At 37.0% G+C, this 18,093-nt stretch overlaps 1 protein-coding gene across 1 annotated transcript in view; it reads left to right on the top strand.

The window, feature by feature from the left end:
• Positions 1-2,267: 2,267 nt before the first annotated feature.
• The window catches only part of LOC149077201 (protein Skeletor, isoforms B/C-like), a 46,806-nt gene continuing 30,980 nt past the window's right edge, over positions 2,268-18,093 (top strand). Inside the window, exon 1 of the mRNA XM_089244947.1 lies at positions 2,268-2,410. Within this exon, the coding sequence (XP_089101073.1) occupies positions 2,338-2,410 (73 nt within the window). The 5' untranslated portion in view covers positions 2,268-2,337. The remainder of the gene's footprint in view (positions 2,411-18,093) is intronic.

The following is an 18,093-nucleotide window of genomic DNA, read 5'->3' as shown; positions in this document are numbered from 1 at the left end:
AAAATTTCTACATCTACACACCAGATGGAAAAAGAAAAAATATTGTGTATCCACAAGCGATTGCCTGAAGATTTTAATTAAAATATTTAAATATAAAAGTAATTTTCTCTTACTTGATGCAGAAATTTTTTTGATTAAGAAGTAATTAATAAGCTATTCATATATAAATTTTTTACGGGGCGGGCAACGTCGCCGGGTATCAGCTAGTCTTATATAAATGTGAAAGTATGTTTGTTCTTCATATACAAATCCACCCTTGATCGTATCACTCCAATTTTTTTTAAGATTCTCCGCTATTGTGTGGAAGGAGCCGTAAGCATTCGCCAAAAGATATTTTTATCAAATTTTTGTTATTGCTGAAATTTTTCGAAAAAAAAAACTCCTTTTTCCACCATTTTTCAATGAGATGCAACACACATTCCCCACTTCCACATTTTTTCTACACGAAAAAAAATCATTTTAATGGGTTTTCCATTGCAATAAGAATTTTAAAAACCGGTTAACATGTAACGGAGTCAAATAGGTTTTTGTTCAACACCAAACAAGGGCGTAGCGAGGGAGGGGGGACTTGGGGATCTGGTTTCCCCCGACCCCCCCACCGAATTGTGAGAAAATGACAGAAAAAAGGGGGAAAAATTGCCAAATATATTGTTCTATCACTGGTGTCTCCCCCCCCCCCCCAACAACGAAATTTTTGGCTACGCCCCTGACACCAAATTTCAATTTATGAGAACAAATGTTGCTTTGATGAATGTATTTTTTTTTTTTCGGTGTGTACAAGTGTTGCGATCAGAGTATTTTTGTTAAAAGATAAAACAAGTGGTGTATTGATTAGTGTATGCTTTTCTGCTGTGTTATGAGCAACTATCAAATACACACAATCATGTGAATAAATATTTAGTGAGTATTTGAGTATATTATCTTTGGATAAAATATAGGATTTTTTTTACATAATTCCAGGAAAAATTTAACTTTAATTTTCTGATTCGTGACACATTTTATCATTGACAGACGCACAATGCAAAGTTAGGCTTCTTTTAAAACGGTGACTTTTTGTATTTAACGCACTTTTTTAAAAATAAATTTTTAAATTTGTGATTTCATTTTATATATTCAGGGCGGTATAAGATGCCTTCTCAAAAAAACGAGCAGCAATTGGATCAGCTCCTTTCAGATGAGCCTGGAACATACCAGCTAATTGAGCTAAAGCTAAAGTCGAATCCCGATATAACGAACTCCAAGAGACCGGAGAAATCACTTCGTTATAATGAAATTTCGTCATAAAGGAATTCCGGGTTTTTGCGTTGTTCCTATGTAAACTTATCTGGGGGATTAGAAAAGTATTCGTTAAAACGAGATTTTGGCTCTATCGGTATTCGTTAAAACGCTATTCGACTGCATATAAATTTTTCACCGGATGGACAACGTCGCCGGGTATCATCTGGTATAATATACTATAATATACAGTATGGTCCGTTATAACGACAGCCCATGAATTGGGTAAGGGAGCCGCTGGGGTGAGAATAGTTTGAGAACCACTGCCCTATGTTTTCAAAATTCCCAGTATAAAATTTGTTCCACTAATATCATTAGTCTAAACAACAAATCCCAAATTTTAGTCGAATCCCGTTATAACGAACTCCAAGAGACCGAAGAAATTACTTTATTATAACGAAATTTCGTTATAAAGAAATTTCAGGTTTTTGCATTGTTCCTACGTAAACTTATCTGGGGGGATTAGAAAAGTTTTCGTTAAAACGAGATATTTTTTTTTCCGCTATAACGGTATTCGTTAAAACAGGATTCGACTGCATTTTATGGCGTACAGCGGGCTTCACTTCCCTCGATGGACGATTTGCACCTATTTATAATTTCAAAATTTCGCAGACTCAATTATTTTCCGCGCTTATTAAAATAAAAACCTCCATCCAGACAATAGTTATGGATATGAATGATAATTTATTATTGAATAACTTAATGCATTTATGGTTTATGGAGAAGAATCACATTTGCATCGAAGAAGGAAAAAAATATCGCCGCACGATATCGTTATATCTCTTGAAGCTCCAGTTTAAATAGGAAAAAGGCGGAATTCCCCTAATTTCGTATAATGTAGGGCTTCAGGTGGAAGTCACGGTAGAGTTTTTCGAGGAAACGCCCCGAAAGACCTGTTTCCGTTGCTGTCCACCAGGGGTCATCAGACAGCAACAACAACAACAAAAAAAAAGAGGCCACTCGCGATGGCACAAACCCCGCGAGTTTTGTCTGAATTATTCAAAATCGAGTTTTCATTCGGTCGAGATACATCATCTCATCACGTTGGATGCATCCGTCATCATGGGGTCATTATTAAAAGCTCGATGGCTATCCCTACTCGTCTCTGCGGTGGCTATTCTCAATATCCAGCCCGGTGAGTTATGTTATCAAGTATATATTGTTATCAGAGGCAGGGCCGCCTTTACCGGGCGCGAAACCCGGTGCGAAAATAATAGCGGGGACCAGAGGTGTCTTTAATACAGTCGAATCCCGTTTTAATGACTACCATTATAGCGAAACAATGGCATTTAACAAACACTTTTGTATAATCTCCCAGATAAAAGTTTACGCAGTAACAATACAAAAACCTCGAATTCTTTTATAACGAAATTTCGTAATAACGAAGTGATTTCTCCGGTCTTTTGCAGTTCGTTATAACGGGATTCGACTCTAATTTCGGTGCTCCTAGCGCCGATTTTATATATTTTCAGGGAAAAGAGAATCGAAAATTCTGAAAATCATGAAAATTCGTAAAATGAAAATAATGAAAATTCGGAATAAATGAAAATAATGAAAATTCGGAATAAATGAAAATAATGAAAATTCGGAATAAATGAAAATAATGAAAATTCGGAATAAATGAAAATAATGAAAATTCGGAATAAATGAAAATAATGAAAATTCGGAATAAATGAAAATAATGAAAATTCGGAATAAATGAAAATAATGAAAATTCGGAATAAATGAAAATAATGAAAATTCGGAATAAATGAAAGAAATAATTTCAAAATTGAGGAAAATTGAAAAATGAATAAATTTGTAAAATATTGGAAAAATAAAAGAAAAATACTGAAATTTCAAAATTGGTGTAAATTCAGAATAAATGAAAAAAAAATTCAAAATGAATGAAAGAATTTCAGAATAAATGAAAGAAATAACTTAAATATAATTCAGAATTCCATAAAAAATGATGAAAATTCAGAATTCCATAAAAAATGATGAAAATTCAGAATTCCATAAAAAATGATGAAAATTCAGAATTCCATAAAAAATGATGAAAATTCAGAATTCCATAAAAAATGATGAAAATTCAGAATTCCATAAAAAATGATGAAAATTCAGAATTCAAAAAAAGATGAAAAATAAAATTTATTAAAAAGCAACTCTAGAATTGGTGGAAATTCAGAATTTATGAAAAAAAAATATTGTTATCATAAGTGCCCCTCTCGCCCAAAACGTGGGGCCCAGTGCGACCGCATCTGCCGCGCACCCCTAAGAGCGGCTCTGATCAGTGGTGGACTAAGATCAGTTGAGGCCCCGGGAGTAGAAGAAAACATTGGGTACCTTTAATTTGAAAAATGTGTAAAGCTAGGGTTTCGCGGGCCTATCAGAAGTCGGAACCCCAGGGCGCGAGCCCGTTGTGCCCGTTGTTCAATCCGCTACTGATTATTATAGCCTTTGAATCATATCCCCATTCTGAGAGCATCAATTCCTCAAGTTCATTTAATAAGAATTCATATTATTAAAATTTTTTTAATAATTAAGTTCTTTTCCTCAAACAAACAATTTTATAATTTACAATGAAACCCTTCTTAATGGTCACCCCTGTTTTACGGCCCAGAAATAATTATATATATTTTTTCTAAAATGCTTTAATGACAACCCCCTCAGATGCGGTCACCCCCTCCTTTACGGACGATTTTTTTTTTGAGGGTTATTTTTTCAAATGAGGGGTTCTACTGTATTCAGTATTGATTAAGACTTAGAATTATTTATCTAATAATAAAATTTTAGTGTGAAAATTTTTATATAGTAGAGCCCGTCATTAGCGGACACCAGGCGGGACAAAAAAATTCGTTCTTGATATGGGAATGCATATGCCATTTTATTGCACAAGGCAAATAGTTATTTGGTCGTAAAAGAAGGGGTTTAGGGTATTTTTTGAAAATTTATAAAAATCCCCTTTTGGAAAAGTTTGATCAGGCTTAGGCATTTCGTAGCCCATTGTGAGAAAAAAAAATTATGGTCTTCTACGATATTTATATGTTTTGTGTTTATCAATAAGTTTTGTTGATAATGACAGATATAAACTGAGAATTTTTAGCCAGATCTCAAGCGGTTAAATTCATAACTAATATGTAGCTTATGCATTTTATAATCAAGTTTTATAGAAATACAGTAAACCCCCCCCCCCATGGGCGGAGATACGGGGGCGCATGTAGGGCACGCCCCCCCCCCCCCCCCCCCCAGCGCCAAAGGTAAAGCCGATTGATCTAATGTATTTGCGTATATATGAATTGACATCATCATCATCATCATGCCCCCTACCCTTTCAAGTCTACCTCCACCTATGTTTCCCCTCCCCCTTTTTAAGGACAAAGAAATTTGTCCGTAAAAGAAGGATCGGTTTGAAATAAATTTTTTAAATTGGCCCGGAGAATTATTATTTGGCCGTAAAAGGGGGGGAGAGCATTTAAGGGGGTGACCGTTAAGAGGGGTTTTAGTGTATTTTAAGGCTGAGCCATAATAACATGTTCAAGTCCTGACCCGTTCGAATGAATAACTGTTATATGCATAGGGTCATTATTGCGAAATGGTCATTATTGCTGGGGGGGGGGGGAGCACAATGATGTGTTGATGTCAATTCATATATACGCATATACATTACATCAATTGACTCCACCTTTGAATCTACTAGTGGGCAATGCCCCCCTCCCATCTCCACCCATGGTTAAATGGAAAACTGAAACAATGCATTGCGCATCGAGTGGTGCCAACGGATGGACGGACCAATGGATCTGATTTAACGGCCGCCAAGTCATTGAATTATTATATTATGTTTGTTAAGAGAGAGACAAGATTTTTAAATTATACATTTTGCTCAACTGAGTCTATAAATTGGTAAGGGATGACCCCAGGGTGTGGTGTCGCAGGGAATTTTTTTTTCTAATAGGATTATGAATAAATGGAACAGTTTAGGTCGTGAATTCTAACACAACTGACACGTGCAAAAAAAAAATATGATAATCATATTGATTGGGAAAAATCGGGAAGCTATCCACACTTAGAAGGACAAGACAACCATATTTTTTTTTACATCAATCGTTCCATTATAACGACCAGCAGGACAGGTCCCAAATACAGTCGACGCTCGATATAACAACCACCTTTGTCCCGTCGAAGACGGACGTTATATTGAGAGGATCATTACATTGAGAGTAAAACATATATGATAGTCGTTCTATGAGAACATTTGGGACTTATCCTACCTTCCTTATGCTTACGCGGGAAGCATTTTTACTGCTGGAAAGTAATTTTTCTGAAGCCCTACCAGGCAGATTAACGCGCATACTCCTCGAAAATGCCAACTGTATATCATTTTTACGAGGCCCCCCCCCCCCTTCTCTTGAGATCCTCAGGTCGTGCTCAGGTGGGCTCATGCGTTAAGGCAGCACTGCGTACCACTAGAAATGCGCGGGAGGAATTCATACCACTAGTTCGTTGGAAGTGGGCAACTTCTAGAAATATCCTAATAAGTTGCGGGCCTGGCAGTCCAGTGGTTAGGGAACTAGACTCTAACTGTGCAGATCTGGGTTTGAATCCCGGTTCGGACATGGATGTGTGACTGCTGACACTAACTAATTCCCTGGACAGATCTCTTAGGAATACGTGAGGATCACTTTATTTATTCAAGTAAGTTTACATACCACTAGAAATGCGCAGGAAGCATCAATAGCGCTAGAAATGCGCAGGAAGCATCAATAGCACTAGAAATGCGCAGGAAGCATCAATAGCACTAGAAATGCGCAGGAAGCATCAATAGCACTAGAAATGCGCAGGAAGCTTGAGTAACTTTTCTTCCGTTGCACATTGCGCCATGATTCAATAATTTTTTTTCTTCCAATTTTTTTGGTTGCTTCTAACATTTTTTTTCGTCTACTGATGGCTATTTTCGGCTATCCCTGGTTGGTCCGTCACGTAGCCCTAGTTCCGGAAATAATCGTACAACAGGGCGGTAACCACTATTCTAGTGTGAAGTAAGCAACACACACGAGACCATTTTTCAGACATCCAACACGTGGGTACGAATTAGAATACATACTTCAAACCTACGAGTAGAAGAAAAACGTCAATGGGTAAGTAACCAACGGAAGTAGTTGTTGGACAATCATTTTAATTGGGCTCCCGTAGGCCATGGAGAGAGAGAGAGTGAAATTTCTATAATATATCACTATATCACAGCAGACATGGATCCCTTTGAGCAAAGCCAGTTTTCTCACCAATAATGTCGGAGATCATGAAGGAAAAAGAAAAGAAATTTTTCTCCGAGTCTTTAGTATTCGTCTTACACCTCGATCAGAATCGGCGTGTATCCAGCAGGTCATCGACTCTTAGTTAATAAGCAATGTGTTGTATGTATATAATACAGTAGAAAACTTCTCTTTTTCTGTCCTTAAAGTTCCCTCTCAATCAACCAACCATCTACTTGATTTTGTATTTGGGTTAGCAGAGTACACAGTGAAAGGTATTTTTTTAAAGAAAAATTGCGAAATAAAACAGAAAAAAAAGCGTAATCTTCTTGAGGTGAAAAGAAGCGATATTTTTTCAAAGGAAAAGGTTTCCGCCGTCTACACCTTTCTGTTGTGTTTCGAACAAGATTGTGAAATTTCTGTGTTTCAAGGAAGCGAGTTTCGGAAAGATTTCTCTGGTTTTTTTTTTATCTCCCATGACCATCCATTACGGTCTTCTATACATTATTCAAACTGCTTAGACTCGCGAACCATATAGTAAAAAAATTCTATGTGGTTGTTTTTTTATTGAAATATTTGCTTTTCGAAATATTTGAATTAGGGAAATGTTTACTTGAATGTGTTTAAATGATTATAACGCGTTTTTGGAAGGTTTTTGAAGAGATTGCAATTTGCAATGAGTTTTGCTTTTTTTCTTTTTTCAGTGACTTTTTAAGGTGGGACAACTGATTCCACCACAGGGCCTAAAATTAGTGAAAAAGTAATTAATTTCTAATTTTTATCGCTGCTGGAATATCTCTCATTAATAAATATCTTCTGAATTAATAAATTCATAATAATTCTTAATTTTTATTTGATCTGAAATTGTTTCGTCCGTTAATTACGAAACTATTTTCTTCACTTCTGAAATCATTTTCTTCACTTCTGAAATCATTTTCTTCAATTCTGTAATTATTTTCTTCCTTCCTGAAATTATTTTCTTCAGTTCTGAAATTATTTTATCACATACATGATTATATATCATTTCTTTCTATTCTGAATTTTTATTTGTTCAAAAATTATTTCTCATTAATTGTGAAATTATTTACACATACATGATAAATACAAGGCCACAACAGGCAAAATGCCCACCGAGGTGGCTGAGAAAAAGATGACAATAACAAGTATGGATGTCATATGTTACTAAAATACAGCAACCCAATTAAAAGTGAAATCAAAAAAATTAAAAACAAATAATTCATTAATTTTGAAATTATTTTCTTCGCTTCTGAAATTATTTCCATGTATGTATATAAAGGGTGTCCCGTGTAACAGCTAGGACGGTCTTTATCTCATCAACCGTCCATCGTAGAGGTATGATTCCACTTTAAAAAATGCTCAACAGGCGTTCAAAAATTACCCTGTACCAGTTTTGAGAGTGAAAATGCAGTGTGTAACAAAATGAAAAAAAAAAATTTATACGGTCCCCCTGTGCTCCAACTTTCAATTAGAAAGTTTTGCCTTGTCTTTCCTGATGCCAATAAAAAAATTCCATGTTTCTAAGTGCAATATTCACAGAGATATTCGAGTTCAAAAAACGGAGGAAATTCGGGAAAGAACAGCATCACAAATGTGGGTAAAACGGCATTTCCGCATTTAGAAAATATTGCACTTAGTAACATTAATTTTTTTTGCTGGCATCAGGAGAGACAGAACAACAACTTTCTAATTGGAAATTAGAGCAGGAGGGGACCGTATAAAAATTTAGATTTTTTATTTTGTTACACACATTATTTCCACTCTCAAAACTGGTACAGGATCATTTTTGAACGCCTGTTGAGCATTTTTTTAAATTGGAATCATACCTCTACGACGGATGGTTGATGAGACAAAAGCCAAGCTAGCACTTACAGTACACCCTGTATATAAATGTGAAAGTATGTATGTATGTATGTTCTTTATACATATCCACACCTTAATAGTATCACTCCAATCTTACATGTATGTAATTCTAAATTATTTCTTTCTATTCTGAATTTTTATTTGATCTGAAATTATTTTATTAATTAATTCAAAATTTTTATTAATTCCTCAAACTATTTCTTTCATCATCTCTGAATTAAGTCTAAAATCATTTCATTAGTTTTCGTAATAAATAGAATTCTTAATTTAAAAAAAAAAGGAGTCGTAATCAAGCAATCGTTTTGACTATAACTCGTAAAACACGGTATGGTCAAAACGAGGTTATATACCTGCATAATTTTACAATATTGTGTGTTGAAAATTTTAAACATTATGATTTACGGTAGTACATGTTGATTCGCTTGCAGATTTCCTCTATGGTTTGAATTTAAATGGACTTTAGCTCTTTTATTTCTCGTTAATTGGCTGGTTATTATTACTTCTTCTTTCTTTTTTTGGTGATGGTTGGCAATTTTGGCAACATTTTCCGATGATTTTAGTGACATACAAAAATTTACTACATATCTCGTTTTGTCCATCCCGATACGCGACACGTTTTCAAACCAATGAAGTGGCCCATCATTCTCCTAAGGGTTGAGCACCGTTGCCCCATCATCTGGGCAAAATATGCTCGTTAAGACGAGCTAATCCGGCCGCAAAAGTCGTCTCACGGGCTACGAATGGTTAAATCTTATATTCATGTACTGTATGGTTACAGTGCACGAGATAACATAGAAGTGAGCGATTTTTCTCAGCAAAAACCTGAGTGTATAAAATCCAAACACTTTTGTTGAATAGCGCCATTTTTTTTGAGCAACATGCTTAACTGTTATGTTGGATAAAATTTCGATACATAAAATATTCTCGTACAAATGGGAATGGTTTCAACTTTGAGAATGTCTCGACCTTATTGTGAAAACAGCCATTCCAGTAACGTGCAGAAAATAGTCGTTTATCCATCGGATATTGAGTAAACTCGTGTGCAATACCGCATATAAAATGGAATATCTTCTTGAAGATGTTGAAGTCTCGTTAAGTGTTATTTATGGACCGATATCGTCTATTTTGTTGGCTCTTTTTGGCAATTTTTTTTCGTATCCTAAAGAAATGCTGTCGAAAGGAATATTATCTATGAAGGAATACCAACATTGAGTCTACCGTCACGATTTTTGTATTCACGATGTCGTAAGCGTGTGTTCCGAAATGTGTTCGTTAACTATTTTAACGATTTTTTAGGTTCTTCAAAGGTATATGGAACCGTTCAACATCAACAGATTTTTAGCGTTTTTTGACTCCCCTCCCCACTCTTGTCAGCAAAATCTCGTCAGCTCTGCGCCCCCCCCCCCAACGTCTATTAGGATCAGGGATGTATGCGGGGTGGGACATAGAGGGACTGGTGCCCCCCCCGCCCCCAGACAATCAAAAATTTATTTTTTTGATGCAAAAAATATTTTTTTTTTAATTAAAATTTCGGAAGAAAATACCTTTATATGTTTTTTATAATCAATTTCTGTTAATTTCAATGTCATTTGGAGGCTAAGAACTCAAAAATTTCTTTTTTTATGAAATTCATTGCGACCCACATTCTAAGCTATATATATGCTGAACCCATGGCTCGCGGACGAAATGTGGCCCTCGGGATTATCTGATGTGGCCCGGCACATCAAACCTAATTTGTAAAAATTATTCGACACATTTATAGATCGCTTAAGTGACCCGTGACACAATTCCAGAACATTTAAGTGGCCCGTGGAACATTTTCGTACCACTCAAGTAAGCCTGTGGCACATTTACAGATCGCCTGAACCACGACACAGTTCCACTCAAGTTGTCCGTGTATTTAGAGGTCCCTTGAGTGACATGCAACACAGTTTTACACAACTTCAGCTGCCCCCAATGCAGTCACCAAGTTACATCATTCAAGTTACCTGCGGCACATTCCCAGATTACTTAAGTGATCCGCGGAATTATTATGGATCACTTGAGTGACGCGTGGCACAGTTCCAAAGCACCTAAGTGACTCGCGACACATTTTTAGAGTACTTGAGCGGCCCGGACACATTTTCAGAGCACTTGAAGGATCCACGAAACATTTAGAGATCACTGAAGTGGCTCTGTAGAGGACTTATCAATAAGGAGAACGTTAGTTCAGCGTGCCCACAAACTAGCAAAAGGTTTTTTCTTGTTTTTGGCACAACGATTGAGATGTCATTAAGAATATTCAAGGGTGGTTGATGACGTAAGCATCATTCTCCGCAGTCATCAAGAATCAGCAAACACGAATCCCCATCAATGCTGACGTAATAATTAAATGACCCCTATACTGTATATCCTTAAACTTGATTCAAGGTTCCTTAAGATATATTTCATGAAAAAAGCTCATCATGGTTACAAATTGAAGATTGTTAAATGGGCATTACTGTGATGCAGTGTCTGTTTCTCACATGGGCAAACCAAGTATATGCCCACTGCCCACAAATTTTGAGTTGCCCCAGAATTGGCTGTCTTTTATATTCTAGTCTCTTATAATTCTAGGCATGTTGTGTAAGGGGTCATTTAAGTATTACATCAGCATCGGGGGGGGGGGGGGTGTGTGCTAACTTTTTATATGGTGTGGGTAAGGCGTATTGATAAGTCCTCTATAGAACCACTTTAGTGATCTAAATGTTCCGCGGATCCCTTAAGTGATCTGGAAATGTGTTATGGGCCGTTTAAGTGTGTTTGGGTGTGTAAATATGCCGCGGGTAACTTGAGTAATGTAGAACTGCACTGCGAGCCGCTTAAGTGCTCTAAAACTGTGTCACGTGCCTCTTAATTGTGCTCTCATGTGCCATGGACCGCTTAAATCCTCATTTATACAAAATTGGGTTTGAGGTGACTGGAAGCATCAGACAACCCAGCGGGCCAACGGCCATGGGTCATGAATTCAGCATATATGGTGGGTCACAATGAATTTCTTGAAGAGAAATTTTGAGTTCGTAGCCTCCAAGTAGCATTGAAATTAACAGAATTTTCTATAATAACATATAAAGGTATTTCCTTAAGATATTTTAATTTTTTTAAATATTTTTGCACCAAAAACTTTTTTTTTGATCGTCTGGGGGGGGGGCGGCTCGTGGAACCCCCCCGCCCCCCACCCCGGTCCACCCGCACGTACGACTCTGATCCCAATGTGCGTTAGGAAGTAGGGGGCAGAGCTGACGAAATTTTTCTGTCACTGGTGGGGGAAGTCCAAAATGGCTGCTGACGTAATACTTGAATGGCCCCCAAATAGATTTGTCCAGCCCTGATAAGAACACATTTTTCAGCTTTGAAGAATCTCTCCATTAATACCTTTCCTTTTCGGATAAAAATTATCCTATTGAACACGAAATAGACTGTAATTAGGCCATATCTTACCATCTACGGTCAAACCACGCATTTTTATCACTAAAAAAAAAAAAAAAAATACTATAACATGCAAATTACATTCAAATAGCATATATCAAACACATTTCAAGATATATATAGAAGATGACGATGACCCCCCGCTTATGAAAAAAAAAACATCCGCGAACATCATTCCATAAACCCACGATTGAATTATCTAAAAGATCATCAAGTTTAAAACCAAAGTGCATGGTCAGTCAATTAACTCCAAATCCATACACGAGTGACCATCCGATTCAGTATCGGGCCCGAGAACATCACGATAAATCCATAAAAACTACCTTTTAAGTAAAAATAAAAATCGAGGACGGCCATGTTAATTATCTTCTGAGGATAACTCTCGGCATGAGTATACCAATAACCACAATATTCGTAAAAAAAATAATAGAAATAATCACTAAAAAAAACAAAAAACGGACAGGTGTTTTTTGTCACGGACATGAAACAGGCTATTTAATAATTATTATTATTATCATTATAACAAACATTTTGTACTTAAGAGTCTATAAAAAAAAATCGTATTTCTCACGATTCGTCCGCTATTATTTTTCTTATAACGAGATCGTCGACATTATGTGTATTGACCGCTACTGAATTACTTATTTATTTATTTTATTATATTATATGCATTATTTTTAATAGCCTAACGGGTCATGGATGACCACCGACGACAACGTTATTTCTCATTATTTTCATTAAATAATGAGTTTTTTTTTGGGCTATATCAAGGCGCGTTGGATGTCTTTTGAGAATAAGATCAAAGGTCTCTTCACATGAGTGACTTCAAATACAAAAATGAGGCCGCCATTGTATTTTTCCACGATATAACTGACCCTGTACTATGTTGTAGCTTAGGCTCAGCTCAGCTCATCCTCTTTTGTTTATTTTCTACGAAGGGGTTAACACATAGGGATTTGTTCCAGCACACGGAGGATTCACCCCCCCCCCCTTTTTTAACCAGGTTAAACGGATGGATGGTCTAGAAATACTATAATTGGCCTGACCAGTCTTACGAAATAGAGCTTTTTATGATTATTTGAATAGACGGCCTTGAAGAATAAGAATCGATGGAATGATTGGTATCGGGACTGGTCTGTGATATACGAGTTTATATGAAGATCGCTTTTTTTTATATTTCTGAATGAATCGAGTTGTGCAGGGCTGGAATAGAGCATGGAGGCTCTTGTGGGCCGTAAAACGGGTTTAAATTTACGTTGAGTAGATCTTATTGCCTTGAAAAAACATAGACTTTACATTACAGTGGAACCTCTCAGTAACGGGTAATGGCGTTGGAGCCATTGAGAGAGAGAAAAAATGATAATTCTATAATTCTATATACATAATTTCATTTTTTTCGTCCTAACTTATTAATTTTTGGCCCTCAAATTACTTTTACATTTTTCTCTCATTTATTTATTTCTAGCTATAATACCCTTCAGTGCCCGGGTTTTCTCCATATACTGGCAGCATTGAAGAAGTGCTAAACGATTGTAAAGGCATACACATGTCTGAAACGCATTGTTAAGGTACCACGGTAACCAAAGTAAACATTCAAAAAGTCATTGTTGAGACCGAAGAATCATTGTTGCCCGACAGTTTTTCACCTATTTCTGGTATTTGCCCAGTTCTCACGAACTTTTAAAGTAGCCTATCGTTCAAGTTAACGATTGCCAAATTTAGCATGTACAGTATACCAAATTTGGCGGCGATAGATCCAAAATTGTAGATTTGTATGGAGAACACACACACGCATTCAGACATAAAGAAAATCAATTTCATGTATATAAATTTTTTTGGCCCGCAAATTATTTCTAATATTTATCTTTTTCCTCTTATTTATTTATTATTTCCCGTTCCGCAAATCATTTCTCCTATTTCTGCCAGTCCGCATACAATTTCTTCGATTTCTGCTGGTCCGCACGCTATTTCTCCTATTTCTCCCGGTCCGCAAATTATTTCTCCGATTTTTTTGTTGATCCGCGAAATGTTCAACTACTTTCATCGGTTTGCAGTTGTAAAAATGTGGAACAACGCTGGTTTAGATCAGACGATCCCCACAAATTATTTTGATACCGTGGAACAGAGTTCGAGGAAAACACTCACGATGGCTGTACGAATGACATAACACTTCAGTTAATCATCCAGAATCATGTTCAATAACTGTTTCAATCGAACCCGTGACTGTAAGCTGATTATAAGGCGATACTATAAAGCAATAATCATCTGTATGATAATGATGTTTTCGGAAATTGCGTACATCCTCGGGTATATTTCCCTTTCGAAGAATATTATCATTAGTTCTGTTTAATAAGAAACCCCTTAATTTTGTTATTATTAATGTTCCTCCTTTTTTTCTTAATGACAACACAAGTAATGATTATAATCATAAGAAAACTGGTTCTGATGTTGACAAAATTCTAAAGGTCGACTACCTTTTGTTTCTAGGCGTTGAATTAAAGGTCACGTAAAATCACGCATTGTAACGCCAAAAGCTGGTGATGAAATTAAAATAATTAGAAACCCCCTAAATTACTCTGGATCTTATTCTATAATGGATTAGAAATAAATACAAGTAAACTCGTTCATAACGATCATGGGTTGTAATGACACCTCGACTATAACGTCAATGAATTGTTAGTCCGAGAGCAGTTATTCCCATAGATCAGTAGTTCTCAACCTTTGTATGCCAGTGGCCCGACTGAGTTCTTTTTGTAAATGGAAGGCCTGGCCATGCATACGACTTATAGGAGCCCGTTTGACTGATGTCAGAGTCCTGTTAATAACCCTTGCTTATAGAGTCGATGAAAACGCAACGACCTTGGATATAATGACACATTTTTCGTCACTCACGCTTCTGTTAAAATTGGCTCATCGACATTGTGGCAATTTTTGTCTGTTCTATTGACCCCTAACGTTAAAAAAAAGATTTACTATGTGTTTTGACACTCTAACTTGCTCGTTGACATGGCCCATATACGGGACATTCCCGTTTTCTCCGTAGTTTTGCCTTTCCCGGCTCTTATTTTTCCAATATAAATTTCTTCTGGTTTTTTCAACAAAACTTATTTTAAATCATACTCTTTACTATAATCTGGGAAGAGTGTGATTTGTTTAGTTAATAAATTGTATTTGTAATGAATATGTTTATAAACTTTTATACTCATCTCTCATATTTTTCAAGTTCATATTTATTTTTCCCCAAGAAATGCATTTTAAATCACTTGTTTTAGTACTGCATTTCTTGCCGAGGGTTATTTATAATCAATATTTAGCAATTTTGCCCATGTTTTGGCGAGAACTGGTGATTTTACTTATTTATGATAAATATTTCCCGTATTTTCAATGCTCGGATTTGGTCATCCCTAACATATTAAATAACAATAAATACTGCAAAGTATTAAATACTTTGAAATCAAATTTTGATTTCATATTTGATCTTATTTTCCGTCAAATAAGGTTTCTTGAAAAGGAGGTCTCGTCACTTTTTTTCATCAAAATTTACATGCCCCATCGAACATACAAATTTTTGGAGATTTTTCCAGCCCTGGTCTATCCCTTTAAATACAGGACGCTTCTACCAACCAACACAATTAGTCATCCTTCCTGACATATAGCTCTCCATCTATGCTTGCGAGGGCTGTCGAAAAATTCACAGCGAATCATGCAAATGCGGTGTGGTTTTTTGCATCCTGTCAATATAAGGTAATGCGACAGGGTAAGACGTATATAAGGCGTATAAGAGAGAATGAACTCGTCATCCATCTTTGAGCCAATAACAGGTTTGCAGCTCCAAGTGATGTCTCAGAAATCGGTGAAGAGAAAGAAGGATAGGGAACAGCGATTGGCTCGAGTGATAATACGGACGCCACACTTTCATTCAAAGATAATAGATATGTCACCCTGGTATTTCCAGAAACTGAAAGATATTGGAACTATACCTTCTTCTTTGGAAGCAATGCGAACAAACTGATCGAGTAGCTCACTCTAACAGCTTCTCCGATGACCAACAACGACCGCTGCCGATAGGATTATTTGAACTCTTATTACTATCAATAGTCTGGCGTATCGTCAGGCGTTTCGAGTCTGAGTCAGGCCATTGATAAAAAATGCCTTGGAATGTCTCGAGATGGATTTTCACCGCCAACATGTGTCCTTTAAATAACCAATCTTCTCGTCGAATTTCTGGAACAGTCACCGGAAAGACTGGACCTTGTAATGACTTCTCTTATAAAACGACCTGAAAGGACTTGAATTGACCTCGGACGCTGACTTGAGATAAATTGGTTTACAAAGCCTAGAGCCTTCTTTGAAAACAGCATAACTTCGGTTGGCGAAAGAATAATACTGTACACAGCTGATTACAGGCCAAAGGCAATATTAACTTTTCTAACTAACCTATTTGAGACTACTACCATGCGTGGTTTAAAATTTGGTCTCATAAAATTATGAAGGCCTATGCATAAACCAGGCTTAGATTGTATTTAGATTTTAGGAGAACCAATATCCAATAGAGCAAAAACAAGGATGGAAGCCAAAAAATTCATTTCCGTCTGCGTGTGACAGAATCGAACTTTTGTGATTGAATGTGACCTTAGTTTACTCCCCCTTATACGAGTAATATGTATCTTCAAAAACATTCCATTAGGGTCATTAACATCGATTTGTCATACCCGTGTAATGTCGTAGGAAACAATGAAACCGTCGACAATTGAAAAAAATGCTGGGGAAAGTTGAAAAAAAATGGGACCGATTGTGTACCGACTATGTAACCGCTGTGTGACGTTTGTATGACTATCCATTGATGGATTTTTCGTTTTCTTTGTTCCGTATGAGAGAAAAACGCAGGAAACGTTTCTTTCTATCGAGTTACTTGACGGGAAATGCCCATGATGGTCATTTGTTAATGTTAGCAAAAAAAAGTTCTGTGTTGGAGGGGGGAGGTTCGGTGACCCATCCATCATGGAAATTTCGTATCAACAAAATTCGGGTTCAATGGATAACGTCGCTGTATGTCATTAAAAAATGCGGAAATGTTAGGGAAGCGGAGTATATTAGTATTGACAATGAATATTGAATGCCTTGTTAAGTACTTCATTGTTTTTCGGATAGACCAGTGCCTCCCCCCCCCCCCCCCCCCCAACATCCAATAAGACTGGGGTACTGCGGCTAACAATCTACTTCCCTTTTGCTAACAATCTCTGTAACCAGAGACGGGTTTAAATATTTTGCGGCCCGGTGCAAAAAAAAAAATTGTGCCCCCCCCCCCCTCTGAACAGGGCTTTTTTTAATACCCCAGGGTGTCTATGGGTACTCTGGTGCCCGCCAGATTCACACTGGTGTCCGAGAACGACTGTAAAACTACTTTGTGGTCATAAAAAAATCCCATTTATTATCCACATCTCCAGCACGTTATAAGCAAGGTTCATTTTCATGATTCTGTTGGAGAATGAGTCTGGTCTACCAATTATTGACGTTACAGCCAAGGTGGCGTTATATTGAGGTTTTTAGCAGCTGGCCGATGCAAAGATATATTTAGGAAAGAGAAAATTCAACTGGTCTTTGGGGGAACAGAATCCCCGTCCTCTCACTTGCTGGGTGAGCGCCCTAGACCACTACACTATAAAGGCAACGAATATCGCAATCTTTAATTGGAGCTCGTGATGCTGAACGGGACCGTTCATGGACGGTCGGACCTAACTCAGGCCAGAGCTCATGATTGCTGCCACCAAATGGTGACCCATCCGAAGATGATGTAACTCTTCGCTACCTATATGAAGGCTTTTTCACACCTGGCTGAGGCAAAGATGGATCCAGGAAAGAGGAAATTCAACTGGCCCTCTCTTTCCTAAATTCATCTTCGCATCAGCCAGCTGTTGAAAACCTTCGTATGGATAGCGAAGAGTGACATCATCCATGGAGAGGTCGTTATAACGAGTCTGACCATACTTATAACGACGACCCCCGTCTTTAAGAACGATCATTATCACGTGCCCTCGACAATAAGCCCAATGAGCCTAAAAACTGAAAAAAACCAGTTGCAGTCCCTTTTTTAAGATTGCAGCTCAGGTAAAAACTGGGTTATGTCTTACACCTGTGAATGCTGTCGGGTGACAGCAATAACTCTTTCCCGAGACACCCTTAATAACAAAACCCATCTCGATTCAGTGTCACTGATCGTAAAACAACAAAAAATTACTAATGGCTGTCAAAGATGATG

Source organism: Pholcus phalangioides, unplaced genomic scaffold (assembly GCF_987345545.1).
Source record: "Pholcus phalangioides strain wild (caught in Gottingen) unplaced genomic scaffold, Ppha-v1.0 ptg000015l_1, whole genome shotgun sequence".
Classification (NCBI taxonomy): Eukaryota; Metazoa; Arthropoda; class Arachnida; order Araneae; family Pholcidae; genus Pholcus; species Pholcus phalangioides.
Note: the sequence above shows the minus strand (reverse complement) of the source record. Positions and strands in the feature narration are given on the sequence as shown.